Source organism: Ictidomys tridecemlineatus, chromosome 4, assembly GCF_052094955.1.
Source record: "Ictidomys tridecemlineatus isolate mIctTri1 chromosome 4, mIctTri1.hap1, whole genome shotgun sequence".
In the NCBI taxonomy this organism is placed as follows: Eukaryota; Metazoa; Chordata; class Mammalia; order Rodentia; family Sciuridae; genus Ictidomys; species Ictidomys tridecemlineatus.
Genome location: NC_135480.1, coordinates 177,260,560 through 177,279,881, shown reverse-complemented (window position 1 = coordinate 177,279,881; position 19,322 = coordinate 177,260,560). Strand labels below are relative to the sequence as shown.

General features: G+C 35.1%; 1 protein-coding gene across 3 annotated transcripts in view; it reads right to left on the bottom strand.

The window, feature by feature from the left end:
* Positions 1–1,648: 1,648 nt before the first annotated feature.
* Positions 1,649–19,322, bottom strand: part of Ncbp1 (nuclear cap binding protein subunit 1) — a 35,369-nt gene continuing 17,695 nt past the window's right edge. For all 3 annotated transcript variants that reach the window (XM_005326307.5, XM_013359050.3, XM_040286074.2), the window contains 13 exons: positions 17,835–17,945; positions 16,009–16,073; positions 15,502–15,564; positions 15,211–15,285; positions 12,898–13,001; positions 11,068–11,190; positions 9,967–10,069; positions 9,439–9,532; positions 8,471–8,574; positions 7,058–7,172; positions 3,802–3,930; positions 3,120–3,233; positions 1,649–2,213 (listed from right to left, as the gene is read on the bottom strand). In XM_005326307.5, the coding sequence (XP_005326364.1) occupies positions 2,100–2,213; positions 3,120–3,233; positions 3,802–3,930; positions 7,058–7,172; positions 8,471–8,574; positions 9,439–9,532; positions 9,967–10,069; positions 11,068–11,190; positions 12,898–13,001; positions 15,211–15,285; positions 15,502–15,564; positions 16,009–16,073; positions 17,835–17,945 (1,314 nt within the window). In that variant the 3' untranslated portion in view covers positions 1,649–2,099. The remainder of the gene's footprint in view (positions 2,214–3,119; positions 3,234–3,801; positions 3,931–7,057; positions 7,173–8,470; positions 8,575–9,438; positions 9,533–9,966; positions 10,070–11,067; positions 11,191–12,897; positions 13,002–15,210; positions 15,286–15,501; positions 15,565–16,008; positions 16,074–17,834; positions 17,946–19,322) is intronic.

The following is a 19,322-nucleotide window of genomic DNA, read 5'->3' as shown; positions in this document are numbered from 1 at the left end:
CTAGCTGTGGACACCTTGGGCAAATTTCTCCATAGGCCTGTTTTTATCTGTGAAGGGAGGTATAATCATCTTTCAGAGCATTCCTGTGAGGATTTAATGTGGTCAATCTAACAACTGGCACATAACTGCCACTAGTTAATAAGCACTAATCTAGGCCAATACACAGAGAGATTTGTCTAGCTGAGGTTTGCTTCTATTCATTCTTTATCAATTTAAAATAGTCCTGGTATCCAGCTATCTACCCAGGTTGACAAGGCTTCATGTCATCTTTCACTTTCAGGTCTAACTGTATTTTAGGAAAAACAATATATGTCATCAGTATATTGACAAATACATGTTAAATGGCACCAGTACAATTTAACAGAATATTGATTAATTGCAAGGTAGGAGGTACAGTGACATGCCATTTTTTTGTCTGTGTAAGCTTCCTTAGTGTGGAAAGCAATTGCTGAATGTTTGCTCTTGCACCTTTATTTCTTCAAAATTCAGTTGCTAGGTTCAGTTTTTCCATATGCATAGCTGTTGGACTCGGTAAAGCACAGTCCCATCCATGAAGGAACTATTAGAAGCAACCATTATACATGAAAAGAGGATCAAGAGAAAGGAAATGAACATGAACACCTACAAATATCTCTAGAATGTGGACCAAGTATAGCTAGCTAACCTATGCTAGACAACGTGTAAGTATTACAAAGCAGTTTAAGATCAAATAAAGTCATCAGAGCCTTAAACGTTATCCACTGGCTTCTTGTGAACAAAAGCCACTTGAAACTACATACTGTGTGCTGTGGTAAAGCAATGGGAAGGAAGAACAGTATACCTAAGATTTCCTTCCTTAAATAGTATGGTATTTAAAATCCTAGGAATTCCCATCTATTAAATGGACTGTTTCATAGCCACCAAAATGTACAGCAAACTAATATGACCATATATCAAAACATGGAAAATGCTCAATGCATCACACACTTAGGATGTAATAAGTTTAAAAAGTTACTATACGTTTTTTTGGTGTGCAGATGCACAAAAATATTACCAGTAACTATAGAATTATTACTGTTTTAGTGAAAAAAGACTAAAAATCCCACAACTTTGAAATGTCAGAGAATTCCTTATATACAGATACATTATTTTACAAAATGCTCTTAAGTCTCAATACCACATAGGGAAAAAACCCTCAGGAATTAGTTATTTGAATCAAGACACATGGAGACAAAACCCAAGCTGACATCTAATTCTAAATACAGTTTTAGCTAATCTGTGTCCATTTCCACTTAGCATGCGGTTTGCTACATGATCTTAGACAAATCCCTCTCAGAGGTAACAGGCAATGACCTGATGCTCTAAGATCATGGTTCTCCAACTGGAAACAACTGGGGAGCTTTAAGAACTTTAAGATGGTGTCCAGCTTCTACCTCTGGAGATTGTTTAAATTTAAAGTAACTTCAGATTCCTAGGTAAGTTGGTATGGACAAATTTGTGTATCACCACTCAAAATAGTAACACTTTTACATACTAAGTAGTAGTATCTCAAAATACTTAAGAAAAATATTTTGAAGAGAAAATTTCAAACAGTATCAAAGTGTGCCTTCAATAGTAAATCATTAATTTAAAAAGTAAACTAAGATGGTAAATCATGAAATAAACAAGATTAAAAAACATACTTTTAGTTTTATTTCAGCCATGTCAGGTTATCCATGAGCTGTGAAAAGCTATGCTAGCTGGTAATAAACCCATCAGTTCTATTTACTACTTTATAACGCAAGGTTGACCTCTAGTGCCTCACATACCTCAAATCTGTCGTTTTGTGCCTTAAGGAGAAAACATATCAAATGATCACAGAAAAGTTGTATCTGTCACATATAATACATCATGGTCCTTGTCACATTGTTATCATTAAGAGATATTTGCTTTTTAAGGGAAATTAAAGGTACTTCCATATTCCTCATTGTCCTTCTTCCCCTTTGTTTCCTTTAAGAAGTGAAGGCTATTATAAGAAATCAAGCCTTCAAACCATAAAAAATAAGACAAATTACTTTAAGATATTAAAAAACAAAACAAAACAAAACAAAATCTTGACACGAGGGAAAAAAAATATGACCCTAGGCCTGCAGAGCACAGAACTGCTGGAACACAGCCAGGATATGAGGGTCTAATTCAGCAGTGAAGAGAAGGTTCTCCAGGGTCACCATATATTGCTGGATTATCTGATGATGCTGTAGACACAGAAAAGTGGTGTTCAGGTCAGTCATAGCAAGTAAACAATCATGGAGAACATCTACCTCAGCAGCCCACCCATGCTGTGAATTGAGAAGAGGAAGTAGGAAAAGGCAAGTAGTCCAGGCTGACGGGAATAACAGACTCTTCAAAAGCCCAGCATTAAGAAAACGTACAGGGAGATGTGAAAAAAGGGGTGTCCCAAGAGCTTTTCTAACCAACACAGTCATTACCAGCCTGTCCAAAGTGTAACTCATGATGCCACACTGTGGCAGTGGCTCTTGTGTGTGGCTATCACTAGTATAGACTGGTCAGGACATAATATTTTAGGACTTTTAAAAAAGCAGCGCAGACACTGACTAACTGAGGAAGATAAAAATTTCAGAAAACAACAACAAAAACTCTCTTATGTGTTTCTAGGTGGACTTGAGTGTAATTAGGGATTCTTACAGGTTAAAACTTTTTAAATTGGTAGTGAATAAGAAAAAAATCTAGAGGAATAACAAACAAATGAAGACTAGTTTCTGAAGTTACAAAGAATCAGCTCCACATTCTAACTTAAATCTAGCTGAGAGCACAGACCTCCAGCTTACCTTGCTTCTGTGATCACTGTTTATCATCTGAACATGAGATTTTTAAGTACTTTTATAAAACCAATTACTATTTGCTTAGCTTTTATTTTTTTAATTTATTTTAGATTACATTTGAGATCCTTAGCATAGAAAATTTCAATTGGGAGTCTATGTGATAATAAGCCAATTTAAACCTAAATGTTCTGAAGAATAGCAGCAAATGGAATTAACTAAAGGGCCTACAGGTTACTACATAACCTCCTTGAAAATTTGGTGAGGAAACCTTTGTGGCTGAGACTATAGTATTTATCATAAACAATGTTCCTCACAAACCTGCAGGAAGATCTGCTGGAGCCTCTCTATACAGTTCTTGTACCATGGTGTCAATACACTGGTTCCGTCAGTTTCACATCGTACTAAGTGCTCAGTCAAGATCATGATAAAACGCTGGAAAGGAAGAATGAAGATGAAGTATTAGAGGGGTAATTTTATACTTAAGAAACAAATTCATGACAGAGACTTCCAAGTATGGCCTGTTCCACCCAGTCTTTGAGCTGTGTGCTGCTAACTCTCATGATTCACTGAATATTGTCAACCTAGAAAAGGAAACCAGTAATAATTTGAATTGGTGCATCCTTTTGGGCAATACATAATGATTCAATGTCTAAATTTTTCTAGTAATATTACTTTTGGGTCTCTATTCTGGGAAAATAATCAGAAACGTTAAGAGGACACTGTGAGCAAAAATGGTCATCAGGATGCAAAACAATCATTTAAATCAACAATAGGGAATAATTAAATATGAAACAGACATTTCAATACTAAGTACACAGCACAGAACTAAGAACACATGGTGGCTTCCAAATACTAACATTTTCTTTTGTCAATTTTTGTATTATTAAAACTTTTCTGTAAATAAGCATGCATTCCTTTTATAATTGAAAATAAGTTTTATTTTTTAAATGAAAGAGATGTATTGATTCCCTCTACATGTCAATGTGCCAAACCAAGTTACCTGAAATATGACGAGGAAGAGGTTCTTCTGCTCACTCTGAGCAGACTCCACTTTTTCCTGCAACCTTTCTATTTGCTCCTCAAGGGCCCCATCTTTCCTGTCACTGCTTCTGTCATCATCATCACTTCGCTGCAGAAAGCACAGGGACAAAAGGGAATTATTTACAACTCCAGTGTATTAAATCCCATTAAAGAAAGGGAAGGATTTTATTGTGTCAAGTCAACTGCTATTTAAAGACTTGTATTCTGTTGGGCACTCGCCTGTAATCCCAGGTACTCTGAAGGTCAAGGCAGGAAAATCACCAAGTTTGAGGTGAGCCTCAGTAAACTTAGAAAAACTCTACCATAAAATTTTAAAAATTAGGGCTGGGGATGTGGCTCAAGCGGTAGCGAGCTCGCCTGGCATGTGTGTGGCCCAGGTTCGATCCTCAGCACCATATACAAACAAAGATGTTGTGTCTGCCGAAAACTAAAAAATAAATATCAAAATTCTCTCTTAAAAAAAAATTTAAAAAATTAGTATATTAGTATACACCTAGTGCTGTACGTTAGTGGTAGAGAACCTAGATTCAATCCCCGAAGAGAGGTATGTGTGTATGTAAGGGGAAACATATGTATGGTAAAAGGCCCTTACCACCCCCATCCCACAGAAACATGTTTTCACTGAAGTTTTATCCGTACTTGCTAGGCCAGCGAAATTTAGTGACACTTGTCTTGGAACAGCAGTGGGAGTGCTGACTATCAAATAATACCGCCTGACTACCTGTGTGAAGTTAACAACAGGAAGGTAACCTGTTAATCTTTCATCTCTAATGGACCACACGGAAAAGATGGACAGGCCCTCCTGCAGCTCATAGCCTAGGTTGTTCCTTCTCATCAGAAATAAGAAATAGCTTCAAGTGACATGTAGTAATTTAAAGCAGACTGTTCAAGACTCTGATGGTAATAATGGGTTCAATCTACCCCTGTACAGCTTTAATTATTTCTTCCAACTTCCTCTGAAGAGTATATAGCATTTAAATCAAAACTAAATTGAGAGTTCATCTCATACTAACAGGAACGGCAGCCATCAACAATACAAATAATTAATGCTGGCGAGGATGAGGAGGAAAGGGAACACTTTTATACTATTGGTGGGGTTGTAAATTAGTACAACCACAATGGAAATGATTACAGAGGCCCCTCAAAACAGTAGGCATGGAACTACCATATGACCCAGCTATCCACTCCTAGGTATTTATCCTAAAGAATTAGGGTCACCACACTACAGTGATACACGCATACCCACATTTACAGCAGCGAAATTCACAATAGCCGAAACTATGGAAACAGTATGTGTCTATCAACAGATGAATTGATAAAGAAAATATAAGTTTTATTCAGTCATAAACAGAACTAAAGACCATTATGTTAAATGAAATAAGACAAACTCAGAAAGTCAAGGAAGTGTGTTTTCTCTCATATGTGGAAGCTAGAGAGGAAAAAGGAAAAAGGAAAAGAAGATCTCATGGAAATCAAAGAAGGTCAGTGGAAGGAATGGATCAAGGTGGGAGACAGGCAAGGTGGGGGAAGTGCCGGGAGTGATCCTGGTCAAATTGTATTGTTAAATATGTAACAATAAATTCTACCATTATGTAAAACTATAATGTACCAATAAAAATGTTGAGAAAGGGGGAAAAAAAAAGAAAAAGGCCTACTGACAAGTAGTTAAAGCAGCACTGTTGGAGAATATACAGCATTTGCTTATTTGGTTGACAAAATAAGGCAGAATAAAAGGCAAGATTTAATCTTCATATTACTGAAGAAGGGAAAGGGTAAGAGGTTAAATGGCTGAGCTATTCTTGGCTCTCAGTATGTTACATACCAGGTTTCTTTTGGCATGAAGATGGGTGTCACGCACAGAACCTAGAAAGCCTGGTAATCCTTCTTGATACTACTTTACTGCTAAGGCCCATCTATACTTGCATCTTCCATTCTTCAAGCAAAATCATCAGAACCACTCAATGATTGTACAGAATTCTGCTTTTAACTCTACACACACCTGTAATGGAGGTCTTCCTTTTATAGTCTAAGCACATGGGCACAGTTGTCTTCTTAATCCTACAGTAAGATAAGGCTAGAGTACCATTCTTTTTTTTTTTTAAGTTTTTTTTTTGTGTTTGTTTTCGGTGGACACAATATCTTTATTTTTTTATGTGGTGCTGAGGATCGAACCCAGTGTCCCGCACGTGCCAGGCGAACGCGCTACCGCTTGAGCCACATCCCCAGCCCTAGAGTACCATTCTTAATGGCTCTTTCTGCCATAAAGGAAATGCTACAAAGATCCACACTACTAGTTACAATAGCCACTAGCCACATATGGCTCCTGAAACTTGAACTCTGGCCAGTGCAACAAGGAAACTAAATTTTAGCTTGTATTTAAGCAATTTTAAATAATTTAAAATTTAAATAGTCACATGTGCTAGCAGCTACGTGTAGCACATTTCCAGAGAACAATGTAGCATGTGGGAAATCTCTGGAGTGTGACAGACCTGGGCCAAAACTAGGTCCTGTCATTTACATGCTATGTGACCCTGGAGCATGCTTCCCTCAATTTATACATCTAAAAAATAGGATGACACCATTTATAGCATTTTAGGTTAGTGAATGTATGTTTACATTCCCATGTGTCTGTATGTGTGTCTACTTGGAGACCAGCACTCAAACTTCCTGCATGTTCATATAAGTCACTTAACTTTTCCCCACGTTCTACTTTGGTAAACATGCTTCACACTGGAAAGTACTGTCATAGAGAACACCAGTACTATTATGCAAAATCACAGAATGCAATCAGCTCCCTAATTTTCCTCAAAACACCTAAAATACTAAACTTTTTATTACTATGAGAATTATTTTTGTAAACTACGAGTGTCTGTCACACCCCTCTCCAAAGTACTGAGGAAGTGATAAGCCATCTACACTCTTCTCCCTTCCCCCGTGCACCAGAGAATCAGAAATAATATTGTCCTCTTTCCTTTTAGAAGTGCAAAAGAAGTTGACTCAGGTGATGAACTGGGGAAAAGTAAAGTTCACGGCTTACATCATGCAGTATAACTACCCATAACAGACTACCAGATCCTTTCCCCTCTGCTTCTGGAAACAGCTACAGAACTTGGCCTAGGAAAAAAATGAATTACCACAAAGTAACAGTCTTTGAATATTCTCTCCAGGTGCTGCCAAATCTTCTTTAATCATTTTGAAATCGACACAAGACTTACCCGTTTGTGTTGCCTTGCCAGTTTCTCTTTAGCTTCTTCTAGCTCTTTCTGGATCTTCACGACATGTTTGTTCATCTTACGAATTGTAGAATGCAAGATTTCCCAAACAAACAATCTTAAAGAAATATGCCAATTGGTTATTATATGGTAGGTTATGCTTGCAGACAATAAAACCTATAATCAAATTCTTTAATCTATTCCATCCTTAAGGGCTGCTATATTTCTCCATTTGGGCACAATTAGTCATATTTCTCCAGCAAGCATCCATCTCCATTTGTTAAACTCAAGTAGACTCAAGGAAGCTCCCCAAGGGCAATACTACATTCTTGCCATTTTTCTTACTTCTATCTCTTATATGTACTGTACATATTCACTGAAGTGGCAAACTATGAAAACCACTAACATTAGGAAGAGAAACACATTTTCTCTCTTCTCAATGTCAATAGCAAGCACCCTGAACTTATTAATCTAAGGCTCATTTCACAACCTTTAACCACTCAAGCCAATTCTCTTAGGGAGATTTCAGAAACTTATTAGTTTATAATGACTATCAACTATTAGGCTTTAAGAATAAGACAAATTTACGTTAGCTATCTTTATCATCAAATAGAATAAAAAATGAGGATCATCTTGTAGGTACTTTAAAATAAATGGTTGATTTTTAAAAAATATCCACTTATTTTTATGTCTATGAACTAGGCTTCTAACCTCAGGATACAGCACAGAATAGTATTTCCTTCTATAAATTTTGGCTTGGATGACAGTTTAAGTGAAAGATAATACAGCAATCTATTCATAAAACTCCATAAAGAAAATGTTAGTCTAGAACGTTAGCAGATAGGGCAAAAGAGCAGAGCACTCTGACTTTGGTAGGGGTCAGTGAAGGCTTTGCAGGTAGAAATATTTGAGCTAAGTGTTGAAGAAAAGATGATGCTCTTGAGCATGAATTGATTCTAGAAGGCCTGGTTTGAATCGGGGCTCTGCACTTAGTTATGTGACTCTGAGCAAGCTACTGAAGCACTCTGTGACATTTTCCTATTCTGTAAAATGTGGACAATAGGGAACCTCCTTTTTGGTGTGTGAGCATGAAATGAGTTGAAAATGTAAATCATTCAGAATAATGGTTAACACATTCATGGGTGGTCAGTTTTCTGAGTGTTTGGAAATCTGAGAATGCTTTACTATTGGCTTCATTTGTGAATATCAACTTGACTGATCATACATTTGATCACACCTTATAGCCCTAAGGATTCAGTATATTTCATATCAGTGACCTCTGGCAATAAGAGATACAATGAAGTTAAAAGGCTATGATGGATTTTTATGTCTTATGAATTTTTATGAATTATTTCACAAAGTTTGTGTTCTCTAAGAATTGGTATACATGTGGTTTCTTATATATGAGCTTCAAACCTAGTAAAGTCACGAGACAGTTCTGAGGAGAAGATCCAATTTGCTACTGCAGCACAGTCAACAATCTGTGTACGGATCATCTTATCCACGAGGACAGCAATCATCTACAGGGAGAAAAGAATCTCTAGAGTAAATCACCTAATAGTAGCCAAAATAATACTACTGCTACAAAAGTAAAACAGGGTTGTATAATTCATTTTTAGTGGCAAGGGAAATGAGCAATCTGTTCACTTTGTCTTAACATTTATCCTGCCCTCTGCTTGGTTCTAGTAGTCTAAGATATACTATAATATTAATAAAGATTGAATGGGGGCTGGAGATGTGGCTCAAGCGGTAGCGCGCCATGCCTGGCATGCGTGCGGCCCGGGTTCGATCCTCAGCACCACATACCAACAAAGATGTTGTGTCCATCGAGAACTAAAAAATAAATATTAAAAAATTCTCTCTCTCTCTCCCCCCCCCTCACTCTCTCTTTAAAAAAAAAATAAATTAAAAAAAAAAAAAGATTGAATGGAAAGAAAAACTCTAAATGATAATAAAAAAAAATTTAGATGATAATGCCTGTACAAAAAAAAATGCATGTAATTTCATCTGAGTCCCCCAAATAAAAACTTTATCATAGAAAAACCTAACTATCTTATAAAATTTGTTCAATTCCTCTTCATAATACACAGTATAAAAACAATTATATTGAGGCTTGAGAAATATGTGCTTATTTGTAGAAACTGGATAGAACAGACAACTAACCCCTATCAAACGAATACACCGCCAAGCAACAAGCATTCTTACTGAACTTTTAGAACATGTTGAGATATTATAGTCTAAAACCAAATTTTTACACTTTTACATTTTAAAAATGAATTAAACATCATTCACAGCATCAAAAAAATTCATAGATTTTAACACAACTCTTGCCTTATCTTTATACCTAATTAGAACCTCAACATGCTTAATTAAATAATTTTTACCTGTGGATGGTTCCTCCAGACCTCAAACATAACTCTTAGCACATGTAACTTCCCTTCATCACTTTCCGCTAGAGTTTTGAAAACTTCATGAAACCTTTTGATAATGGGAGAAAAATATCACACATACTTATTCAATGAGCATTTTGTTTTAAAAGCCTTTCAGATTTAGAATAAAAAATATATATGCACAAAATAACCAAATATTAACCATTAAGGATGCTAAAAAGGTAAGAACAGTAAGTCACAGTTTGTGAGGGAGCTGCCACAAAATCTTAAAGAGAGGAATATCTATGTGCTCCTCCTCCTCTTGGATTCTAAAATTAGAAAAAAATCTGCCTTTATATGCCAACCTTTGGGCAGCTCTCAAAAATGTAGGTAGCTCCCATTTCTGCTTGCTTTCCTTTGGGAAAGCCGGGGATAGGGAATTTAGCGACCACAAACCAAAATTCAATAATAGTATTAAGATCTTCATATTAAAAAAATTACGATAAAAATTACTATACCACTGGTGGTATAGTAAGTACTTACTTTGCAAGAGCACTGAAGGAGTGGCTGAATGATTTGGCTGCCAAATGTAGCAGAGTCTGTACAAAGACCTCTATTTTCAATGGGTTAAAACTAAATCCTTCATCTGAAAAATATTTCAGAGTAATATAAAAAAATAGGTACAGCAATTTCTTGTTGCTACACTTGGAATGCTAAACAGATGCCACATTCAAATGCTTAGTCAGAAATTCATGTAACATCTAGTACTACTAATAAAAGATGATCACTGATTTTAAATACTCAAAATATAAAACCAATCTTAATTCTTAGTTTTATGGAACTGTTTCCCTAATACTTCTATATGAGCCATTTCTTTAAACAACAGCACTGATATTTCCTTATTCATACTCGTCCATAAGATGGAAAGATCATGTTAATTAAAAGCAAAATGAGTGAACACTTAAGCCTATGTCCTTAAATACATGACAATGCCTAAATTGAATATTGCCATTTTGATTTATGCTTTCTAAATCCATTCCCCAGCCAATGGTTATCCAGTTTTCCCAACAGATTGTCACCCATTCTATTCTCTTGCTTTTTTTTTTTTGGTGCTAGTACCACATTGATTTAATTACTATAATAACTATACATTTCACAATATTTTAATATATGCTATGGTAAATTCTTATCCATTTATTAATCAGGTAAACTTATGTCCATAAAACTGCAATTCTGGTTGGAATTACATGGTACTTACTCAGGAAACGTTAAACATTACTACGATAATCGCTTAATTTGGAGAAAACATCCAGCTTTATAACACAACAAGTCTTTTCATTCAGGAATCTCTCTCTGGTGAAAGATGTTTTAAAACATCACTGACTGATCAAAGTATATTTTACTTTGTAAGTGGAATGCAGTTTATATTCTTAATATAAAATGATTTCACAGGAATTTAAGAGACTCTTTTTAGATAAGGGAGAAATTCTTGAGTTCTAAGACAACTGACAGGCTGAATAGACCAAATAGATACATTGCTTTATAAGCATCCAATGGGATTGAGGAACTCCTGTTGCCAGAGTTATTTATATTTTAATTTGACTATATACATAGTTCCACTGAAGAAATATTTAATTCCCTTACCATCATCATCATCCTGATTAGGATTTGGCACATCTTTCAAAATGCTGAAGATTTCATCATTGGTTGCTTTACTTTTAAAGGCAACAGCTAAACAGAGGGCCACAGAATGTCCAGGAAGAGAATCTAAAGACAGAATGGAGGGAAAGATAGATAAAACTGAAAAAACTATTCTAATGAATATCCGAGAAAGAACAAAACCAAAAAACTCTTTCTTTCCAAAATAACATATTCTATGAAGATCAGTGTTTAAATTGTGTAAGTGAAGGTTTCCTTTAATAAGCCAAAACAAAACAAAAACACCAAACCTAACAACAACACACAACCGGAAAGAAGATTCTCATTTCAGTACTTTCTTAATGATACTTAGCTAATTGAATCTAGAGTGTCAGGGCTACTGAGCTTCCTCAAGATGAACAGTGAGTGGAAAAGTGATATGATTACAACTATCTTTAACAACCCTCAACTTTCTTAAGCCTTTGTAACCTCAAAAGCCAAGAATTTAAGTACTTCTCTTTCATTTTTGCCACTATCCCCTTTGTCCCACTTTCTCTAAGACAGCAGAAACTAAGTTTGACCTTGAACAAAGGCTGCCTACTAAGAAGGTATTTTGCTGCTTTCTTTTGTTGAGTAGAGACATGCTTGAATCTATATAAGGCAAACACTTTTGTGATATGACTCCTAGGTGTTTACTATTGGTTTACATCTGTTGAATCCTTTTGTATAAAACGTGTGCTTGTATAAAAGGGTCACTAGAGCAACAGATTTAACTTGTTATGTATAGGAGATAAGAGGCAACCAAAAAGGGACTCCTGACATTGGCTCATAGATTATGAGTCATTAAGCACTTGGAATGAATAAAGTCAATTACAACAGGCCACAGGAGGATAGTCATATATGACCTGTATGAGCTTTTCCTTGAAAGTGGGAGAGGAATGTAAGTGAAAAACAAAACAAGAAAACACACATGGTATAAAAACCATAATCTTCTGTCACCAAGGAATTTACATTCTAGCTGAGGAACCAAGATGATTACATTTGAGGTAGCCAGAGAGCAAAACAAAACTGGCTTGCTAAAGGTTAAACAAAATACTTATGGGAGTAGAGCTTAGGCTATACTCCAGGAAGAAAAAGAAATTAGAGATAAGAGCAGAGTTCACAGAAACAAAGAACCTTCAGGCAACACAAAATGAAGGGTCCTGGAGGGGCTGTCTGTGCTCAGTGCAACCCCAAAAGGGCAACTTGAAGAATTACTATGCCCAAGTCTGCACTAGTGTCACCAATGTACAACACCTTACCTTTATTACACATAGTATGCCAAGTACAAAATAGCACCTAAAACCATAGCCCTTCTGACTTACAGTGCAATCTCAGAGATGATGTGAATGAAAGGTAACAAAATCATACTGATGAATTTACCTCTAAAGGCATATGGCATGTGCACATATGTTCCCAACACCACACTTTAACTATTATCAGAGATAATCAATTCACATAATCTCCATCATCAAAACAATTACATTTTTAAGTTTAGTACATTCTAACTCTAAATTTACCTTGCTATACTTGACACCATATTTAAAATGATGTCAAAGATACAACACTATAAACAGTATAAATATTAAAAGCCAATGATAAAATCTCAACAATATCAAAATGATCGCAGAACAAATAAACCATAGTGGCTAGTGAAGGACCACCTTCAAAGAAAGAAAGTATAAACCCCAAGGAAAGAATACAAATTTTCCACCATTAAGTAATTGACTTCACATTATAGTTGCACTGATAAACTCTTTAAAGACAGAGGAATATTTGTCTTATTTTATTACTTACTGCTACTTTCATCTCCGTACTTGTAAATGCAGGTTGGGTTTGCAGGACATAGAGCTGAGAAGGTAGGAGGAACAATATCTAATATACGCTGATGGTAAGACAACCTATGATAAAAATAACAACCTCAGAAAATGTCTTTCATCATTTTATTCTTTGATAACCCACAATTTACCTGGGTTATCTCTAACATCCTGAGCTTAGCTGACTATCAAGAAGTGAACTGGTGGTGGGGGTGGAGAAGTCCTCTGGGCTGTTGTCTTAGCCAGCACCCTAATACTCAAGACTAATTCAAAACATACTGGCTTTCACTGATGTGTAGGTTAGGGGGTCCACAAGCCTGTTGGCCAAAGATGTGGGCTGATAGTGGAATAGGGCGGAGGAAATAGTCTGCAGGGCTGAGAGACTGATTATATTGCATCAAATAAATAAATATGGAAGATAACAGGAGCCAAATTTTTTATCTGAGAAGGTATTTACAAATCATGCCATGGAGGAAAACTAGAAGGAATATGATAGATTGACACTGAAGAGATGGATACACAAACATACACACTGGTGGATATAAAAATATTTATAGATATACACTATGTACATATGTGTATATGTGTTCACCAAGAGGGCGTAGAACCAATGATGCACCAATATATCAAGGGGCATATCAAGGGCCCAGATCTTTGTTCCTAAATACCATACTCTATTCTTAGAAACTTGGGCAATCTGAGTGGATGATTCCAGGGGAGGTCAAGAAAACAACACATGGGCTTAGAAAATCTTATACTAGAAAATAAGAAAATGCTCAATGAATGTTGGAGGATGTGATTTAAATAAATAAAAAGAAAAAGGGCTTACACAGACTTCCCATGGGCAAAACAGGGGGACAATTCAGGCATCAAAATAAATAATAACAGTCAATGGTTTGTAACACATTGGATGAAATAGAAATTCACTAATCCTGATTATAAATGAAGGACCAGACAAATGGGCAGAAAGGATAGTTCTAACAGAATGCCTACATATATATGTTTAAAAAAAAAAAAAAAGACAAAGAGAATCATCACTTGGCAATCATTGTAGTGGTGGCTGATAAAAGCTGGAAGTATTAGTGGAGAATGGAGGTTTGATAAAGAATAAGATAAGAGGGGCTGGGGTTGTAGTTCAGCGTATGTGTGAGGCACTGGGTTTGATCCTCAGCACCACATAAAAAAAGTAAATAAATAAAACAAAGATATTACATCCATCTACAACTAAAGAAATCTTAAAAAAAAAATAAAAAAGAATATAACTTAGGGGGCTGGGTTTGCAGCTCAGTGGTAGAGTGCTTGCCTAGAACGTGTGAGGCACTAGGTTCAATCTTCAGCACCATATATAAACAAACAAACAAATAAATGGCATTGTGTCCATCTACAACTAAAAAGATATTTTGAATATTTTCCCAAAATATATTAATCAATATGTGATTAATGCTAATCAATAACAAAGGGCAAAATCGTGAGTTTAAGGAGGAGAAACCTGGCACATTGACACAGCCAGCTGATCAAGATAACATCACCACTGGTTGGATTCCTGTGCCTTCTCAGGTGACAAGACTGAAAGCCACAATGTAAGACCTGAGTCAGCTGGGGGGGGGGGAATATCCCAAGGATCCAAGAAAGCAAGGTAGAGACTCTTTAACATGACAAAGACGTGGAAAATAAACAGTAACTGTTCAAGTCTGAAGGAGAAAGACAACTAATGTTACCCCTGTTTTCTATGCCAGAAAAAGAAAGAAATTGATGGGATTGTTGGTGAAATTGCAATGCTATCTGGGGATTGTATGATAGTTTGTACCAGAGCTGACTTTTCATGTGAAAGGCGGTCTGCTGGCTATGTAGGAGGGGAAATATGTTGTGAAGTGTTGAAAGATGATGGGACCTCCTCCTGCTGCTTGTTCTCTAAGGTTTGTAACAGGTATAGAGAGAGGAGGCAAAGGAGTGATCATTAGAGCAAATACCAAAAATGTTAGCAACTTGGGACTCTAGATGAACAGAATACAGAGTTTTTGGTATTTCAGGGGAGCAACTCCTGTATGAGTTTGATATCATCTTATGAAACATTAAAGTAAAACTTACTGGCTTAATTCATATGATACAAATGGTAAAGCTGACTAATATTTTTAAGCCTAAATCCTAATTAAAAAGAGAGACTAAGGGCAAATACTTGGAATTTACAAATTATATTCTGGACACTTATCACACATCAAGTGCAAAGAAGAGAAAAATATCTTCCCAGCAAAATTAGGAGACCTAAATAAAGGAGAAAACATGAAGAACTTACCTCATACATTTTTCCAAAACTTCTCTTACAAACTTAGGTTTGGGACTTTCAAGATCTTGAGTAAGACAATCTGACCTAATGAAGAAATATAGTTTAAGTTCTTACATATGGTCTGCACTTATACCTAACCCGTACTAACTAAAAATGATTTCTCTTTATTATTCCATTTATAAATAGTAAATTAATATCAAAGAAATAAAAGATTTCAGACAGTAAAGACTGTCTTTAAATTACATTTTTAAATTTTTTTGACTTCTGGAGAAAGGAAAAGATAAAACATACCACACTTACCAATCTTCCCAGCTCCAACGGAACTGAAAGTTACTTAGATGATGAGAAAACCAATTAATAAACCTACATGGAAGTGGGAAAAACAATGATTGCAATTTAGAACAGAAATTTATGAACCTTTCAAACAGATCAACTTGATTTTATGCTTAATGAAAACTATCCCCCACCCCCATCTGCAGCTATATCTTTTCTTGTGATTTATTCTTTTTCTCTGCAAATGTTATAATTTTTTTTTTAATAGTTGTGTAGTGGCAGCATGGCTTTGTTTAGTTTTATGTGGTGCTAAGTATTGAACCCAGTGCCTCACACATGCTAGGCAAGCGCTCTGCCACTGAGCTACAGCCTCAACTCCATTATAACTAATTTTTAATAGTTCTTTAACTCACTTCTTCTAATAGTACTAACATTCATTCTCTTTAGGTAAGAAACATATAATTTGAGTACCTATTTTGTGTGGGCACCTTACATACATTTACATAACTGTACAGAAATAAGCAATTGTTGTACCTGTCTACACATGTAGTATTCATTGTGTCCAAACGCATGTATAACATTTCAGTTGCCTGTGCAAGCTGAGAATTTGAAGATAAGGAAAATTTGAGCATCTTTTCATGCAAATGATCTTTTGGTTTTTGTTTTCGAAAAAGCTATAAAGTATCAATAATGCATAATAAATCTGACCTTACATGTCCATGAAATCAAGATAATGAATATTTTGCTTCTTTATTATCCATTCCTCTTCTCCTTTCTCCCAAGCTTCCACTGGCCTGGGAATAAATGCTGTTATTTTGCATTTTTTAGAATTTTAGGTAAATTTATAGTATATAGATTCTTTGATACCTTTCACTTGGCATTATTTTTCTATTTATTCAAGTGTTGTCTGCATTGTGTTGTTATTCCTGTTGTTCTTTATACTGCTGAGTAGTATTCTGTTTCAAAGATATAACAGTTTGTTTCTCCATTCATGGGTTGTTGGACGCTTAGACTATTTCTAGTTTTGTGCTATTACAAATCAAGTGTCTTTGAACATTAATGCCCAGATCTCTTTCTCTGAAAATCCAAATTATTTTTCAGAAAATGAAAACAATAAAAAACTTTACCAAAAAAATATGTTGAGACTACTAGCAGTGAACCTTCTCTAAAGGTTGGATGAAATATTTAGGAATTACAAAGAGAAATGAAGATCCCTAAAAGTGGCAGATATGTACATTCATTTAAATGAACATTACTGTATGAAAGAATTTTTTTTCCTTTAAGTTCTGTTATAAGAGTAGCATGTAAATCAAGAAGAAAAAAGAAAGTGTTTCCTGATCTTTTTAAAATCTGAGAGAAAGGTTAGAAATTAAGACTAGTAAGCATGCATGACAAAATGTATATAGGAATACTGTATAAATGTATGTACTTGTAAACTAGTAGAGGAGAAAAAATGAAATAAAATCCCAAATTCCTTATGTAGTACAAAAGACATGACAGCAAAGAAATGACAAACAGAAGCATGACAAACAGAGCCCAGTAAAAAGACAAAAAGACTCCAGCTATATGCTGTATATAAAACAGAAAAATGTAAGGATGCAGAAAGTTAGAGTAAAAAGACTGAGAAAAAAATTATTTTAACAAAAAGAAAGCTGGTGAAACTTTATCAACATTTAACAAAACAGACTTATTAAGGCAAAAACTAAATATGATAAAAAGAATCATTTCAGAGTGACAAAAAGTTCACTTTGCCAAAGATATAAATCTGAACTTGTATGAACCTAATAATATTAACTCAAAACATACAAGGCAAACTACAGAAGTAGAGAAATGAGTGAATTCACAGTCATAGTGGGAGAGTAATACCTCCTCTGCAATAGCAGACCAAGAATTTTAAAAAATTTAAAGATACCGATATTGTAATTAAATATTACAATTAATGGATACTAATTAACTTATAGAAAAGCCTTAACTACAGAGTATACATTCTTATTTGTAATAAACTACATTTTTAAAAGCAAGGGAATGATTATCATGTCAGAACAGTGTGGGGATGAAAATAAAGGAGCCCTACTGGGGAGGAGAACAGAGGGAACTTTTAAGGTACAACAATATATTCTATTTCATAACAAGGGGGAGGTGTTATATGTAAACAAACATTGCAATGTGCGTATCAGTCCGTCTCTCTTATTCAAATGATAGAATCCACTATTATAAAACAAGGCAAATTGGAACCACCCTTCCTAAAACCTAAAGCTTAGTTGGAAAAAAGACAAAATTGAGAAAAATTAGCTCAGATATTTAATAATATTTTAAAGCCAGTCCAGTGAGTATAAATTTAAAAACAGAGCAAAGGATACAACTTGGGGTAGAGAACCAGGTTGAAGTTTGCACAGTTCAATGAGAAGTGTTGTGTACATCACATCAATGTGAGGAGGTGCTGGAAGCTGAAACAGTTCTGCAAAGATCACCTACAAAAGAATCATGAATCAGAACTCAACTCGATTGCTATTGCTGCATTTTAACAATTAGAAAGACTTTAATGTAATAATAAACTCAAACTCAAATCCATGGCACTCATATGGAAAAAAGAATTACTTTTTATAACAAATACCAAAATGAATTTTTTTCCTCTGTATATATAACTCAATCAAATAAGAGCATATAAGATTAATGCTTATTTGATCCATACTCCTCCTTGACAAGTATGCGATAATTCTAACACTGGAAGTACCTAAGTTGATTCAGGGATGTACATACTGAGTTTTATTTCTGTAAGTGACAATAATCCTTAGTACACTCTGAGGACCAGAAAGAGAAGATAGTCAAGTTATTGCACTGCTATTTCAAAAGATGCTAGATGTATTTGGCAGTGAAAGAATTCCTTGTTATGCTTGTTTGGAAACTTCTGCTTTCCTCCCTCCTTATAGAACCATCAATCTAGAATTGTTTCCTCTTACTCTTCATCTCTCTGATGCCAATACTTTACTTTGATAAATTTTTACACATTCTACAGATTTTAAAATGACATATTTTACATTTAAACTGACAAGTCGAAGTCAAGTTCACAGTATAAGTATATTCTCTCACAAGTTTTGTGATAGAATAGACATACTATTTTTTAAAAGTATTTTTAAAAAAGCACAAAAATGCAAGATGAATAAAATGTGACACTTAAATAATACACCACCACTATGCTCTCTTTCATAAAAACTTCAACATAAAGGAGAAGTACAATAAACAGTATGACTTGTGTCAAGTGGAAACTATCAGGACATGGTCTCTTTTAAGGATCTGGACTATCAGCACCATCCTCTTGTCTGAATTAATGTGGGGTCCAAAGCATTTCTATTCCTCCAAATTCCAAACTTTCTTTTGATTTCTAAGAATAAAGAATAAGGATTCATCCCTAACTGTATTACAGGAAATAATGTACTAGTCAGGTTTATGCTGATTAAGAGGCCAGATAAACACAGTTAAAGATATGCTATCTGCCTAGAGTGATACAGTATTTTAAAGTATGTAAGCCACTTTACATCTATTAAGTGGACAATGTACTGACAGGGCTAGAGGTAACTTACATTATCCATGATAACTATCCATGAATGAAGGCATACTATATAAATAATTTATAGGCAACTCAAAATTCCATTTGGCTACTGGTCTCAACCTCCTCTTTTCTCTTTACTAACTTGGCTAATAGAGCACCAAAACTGACAGCAATTTTCTCGCTCCTCTGTTAATTTTCAGTGCCTGACAAGTAGCAAGAAAAAAAAAAAATAAGCCAAGAGTATATTATACTTTAAAGTCAACAGAAAGACTAAAATTGAGAAACAAACGCCATGTGG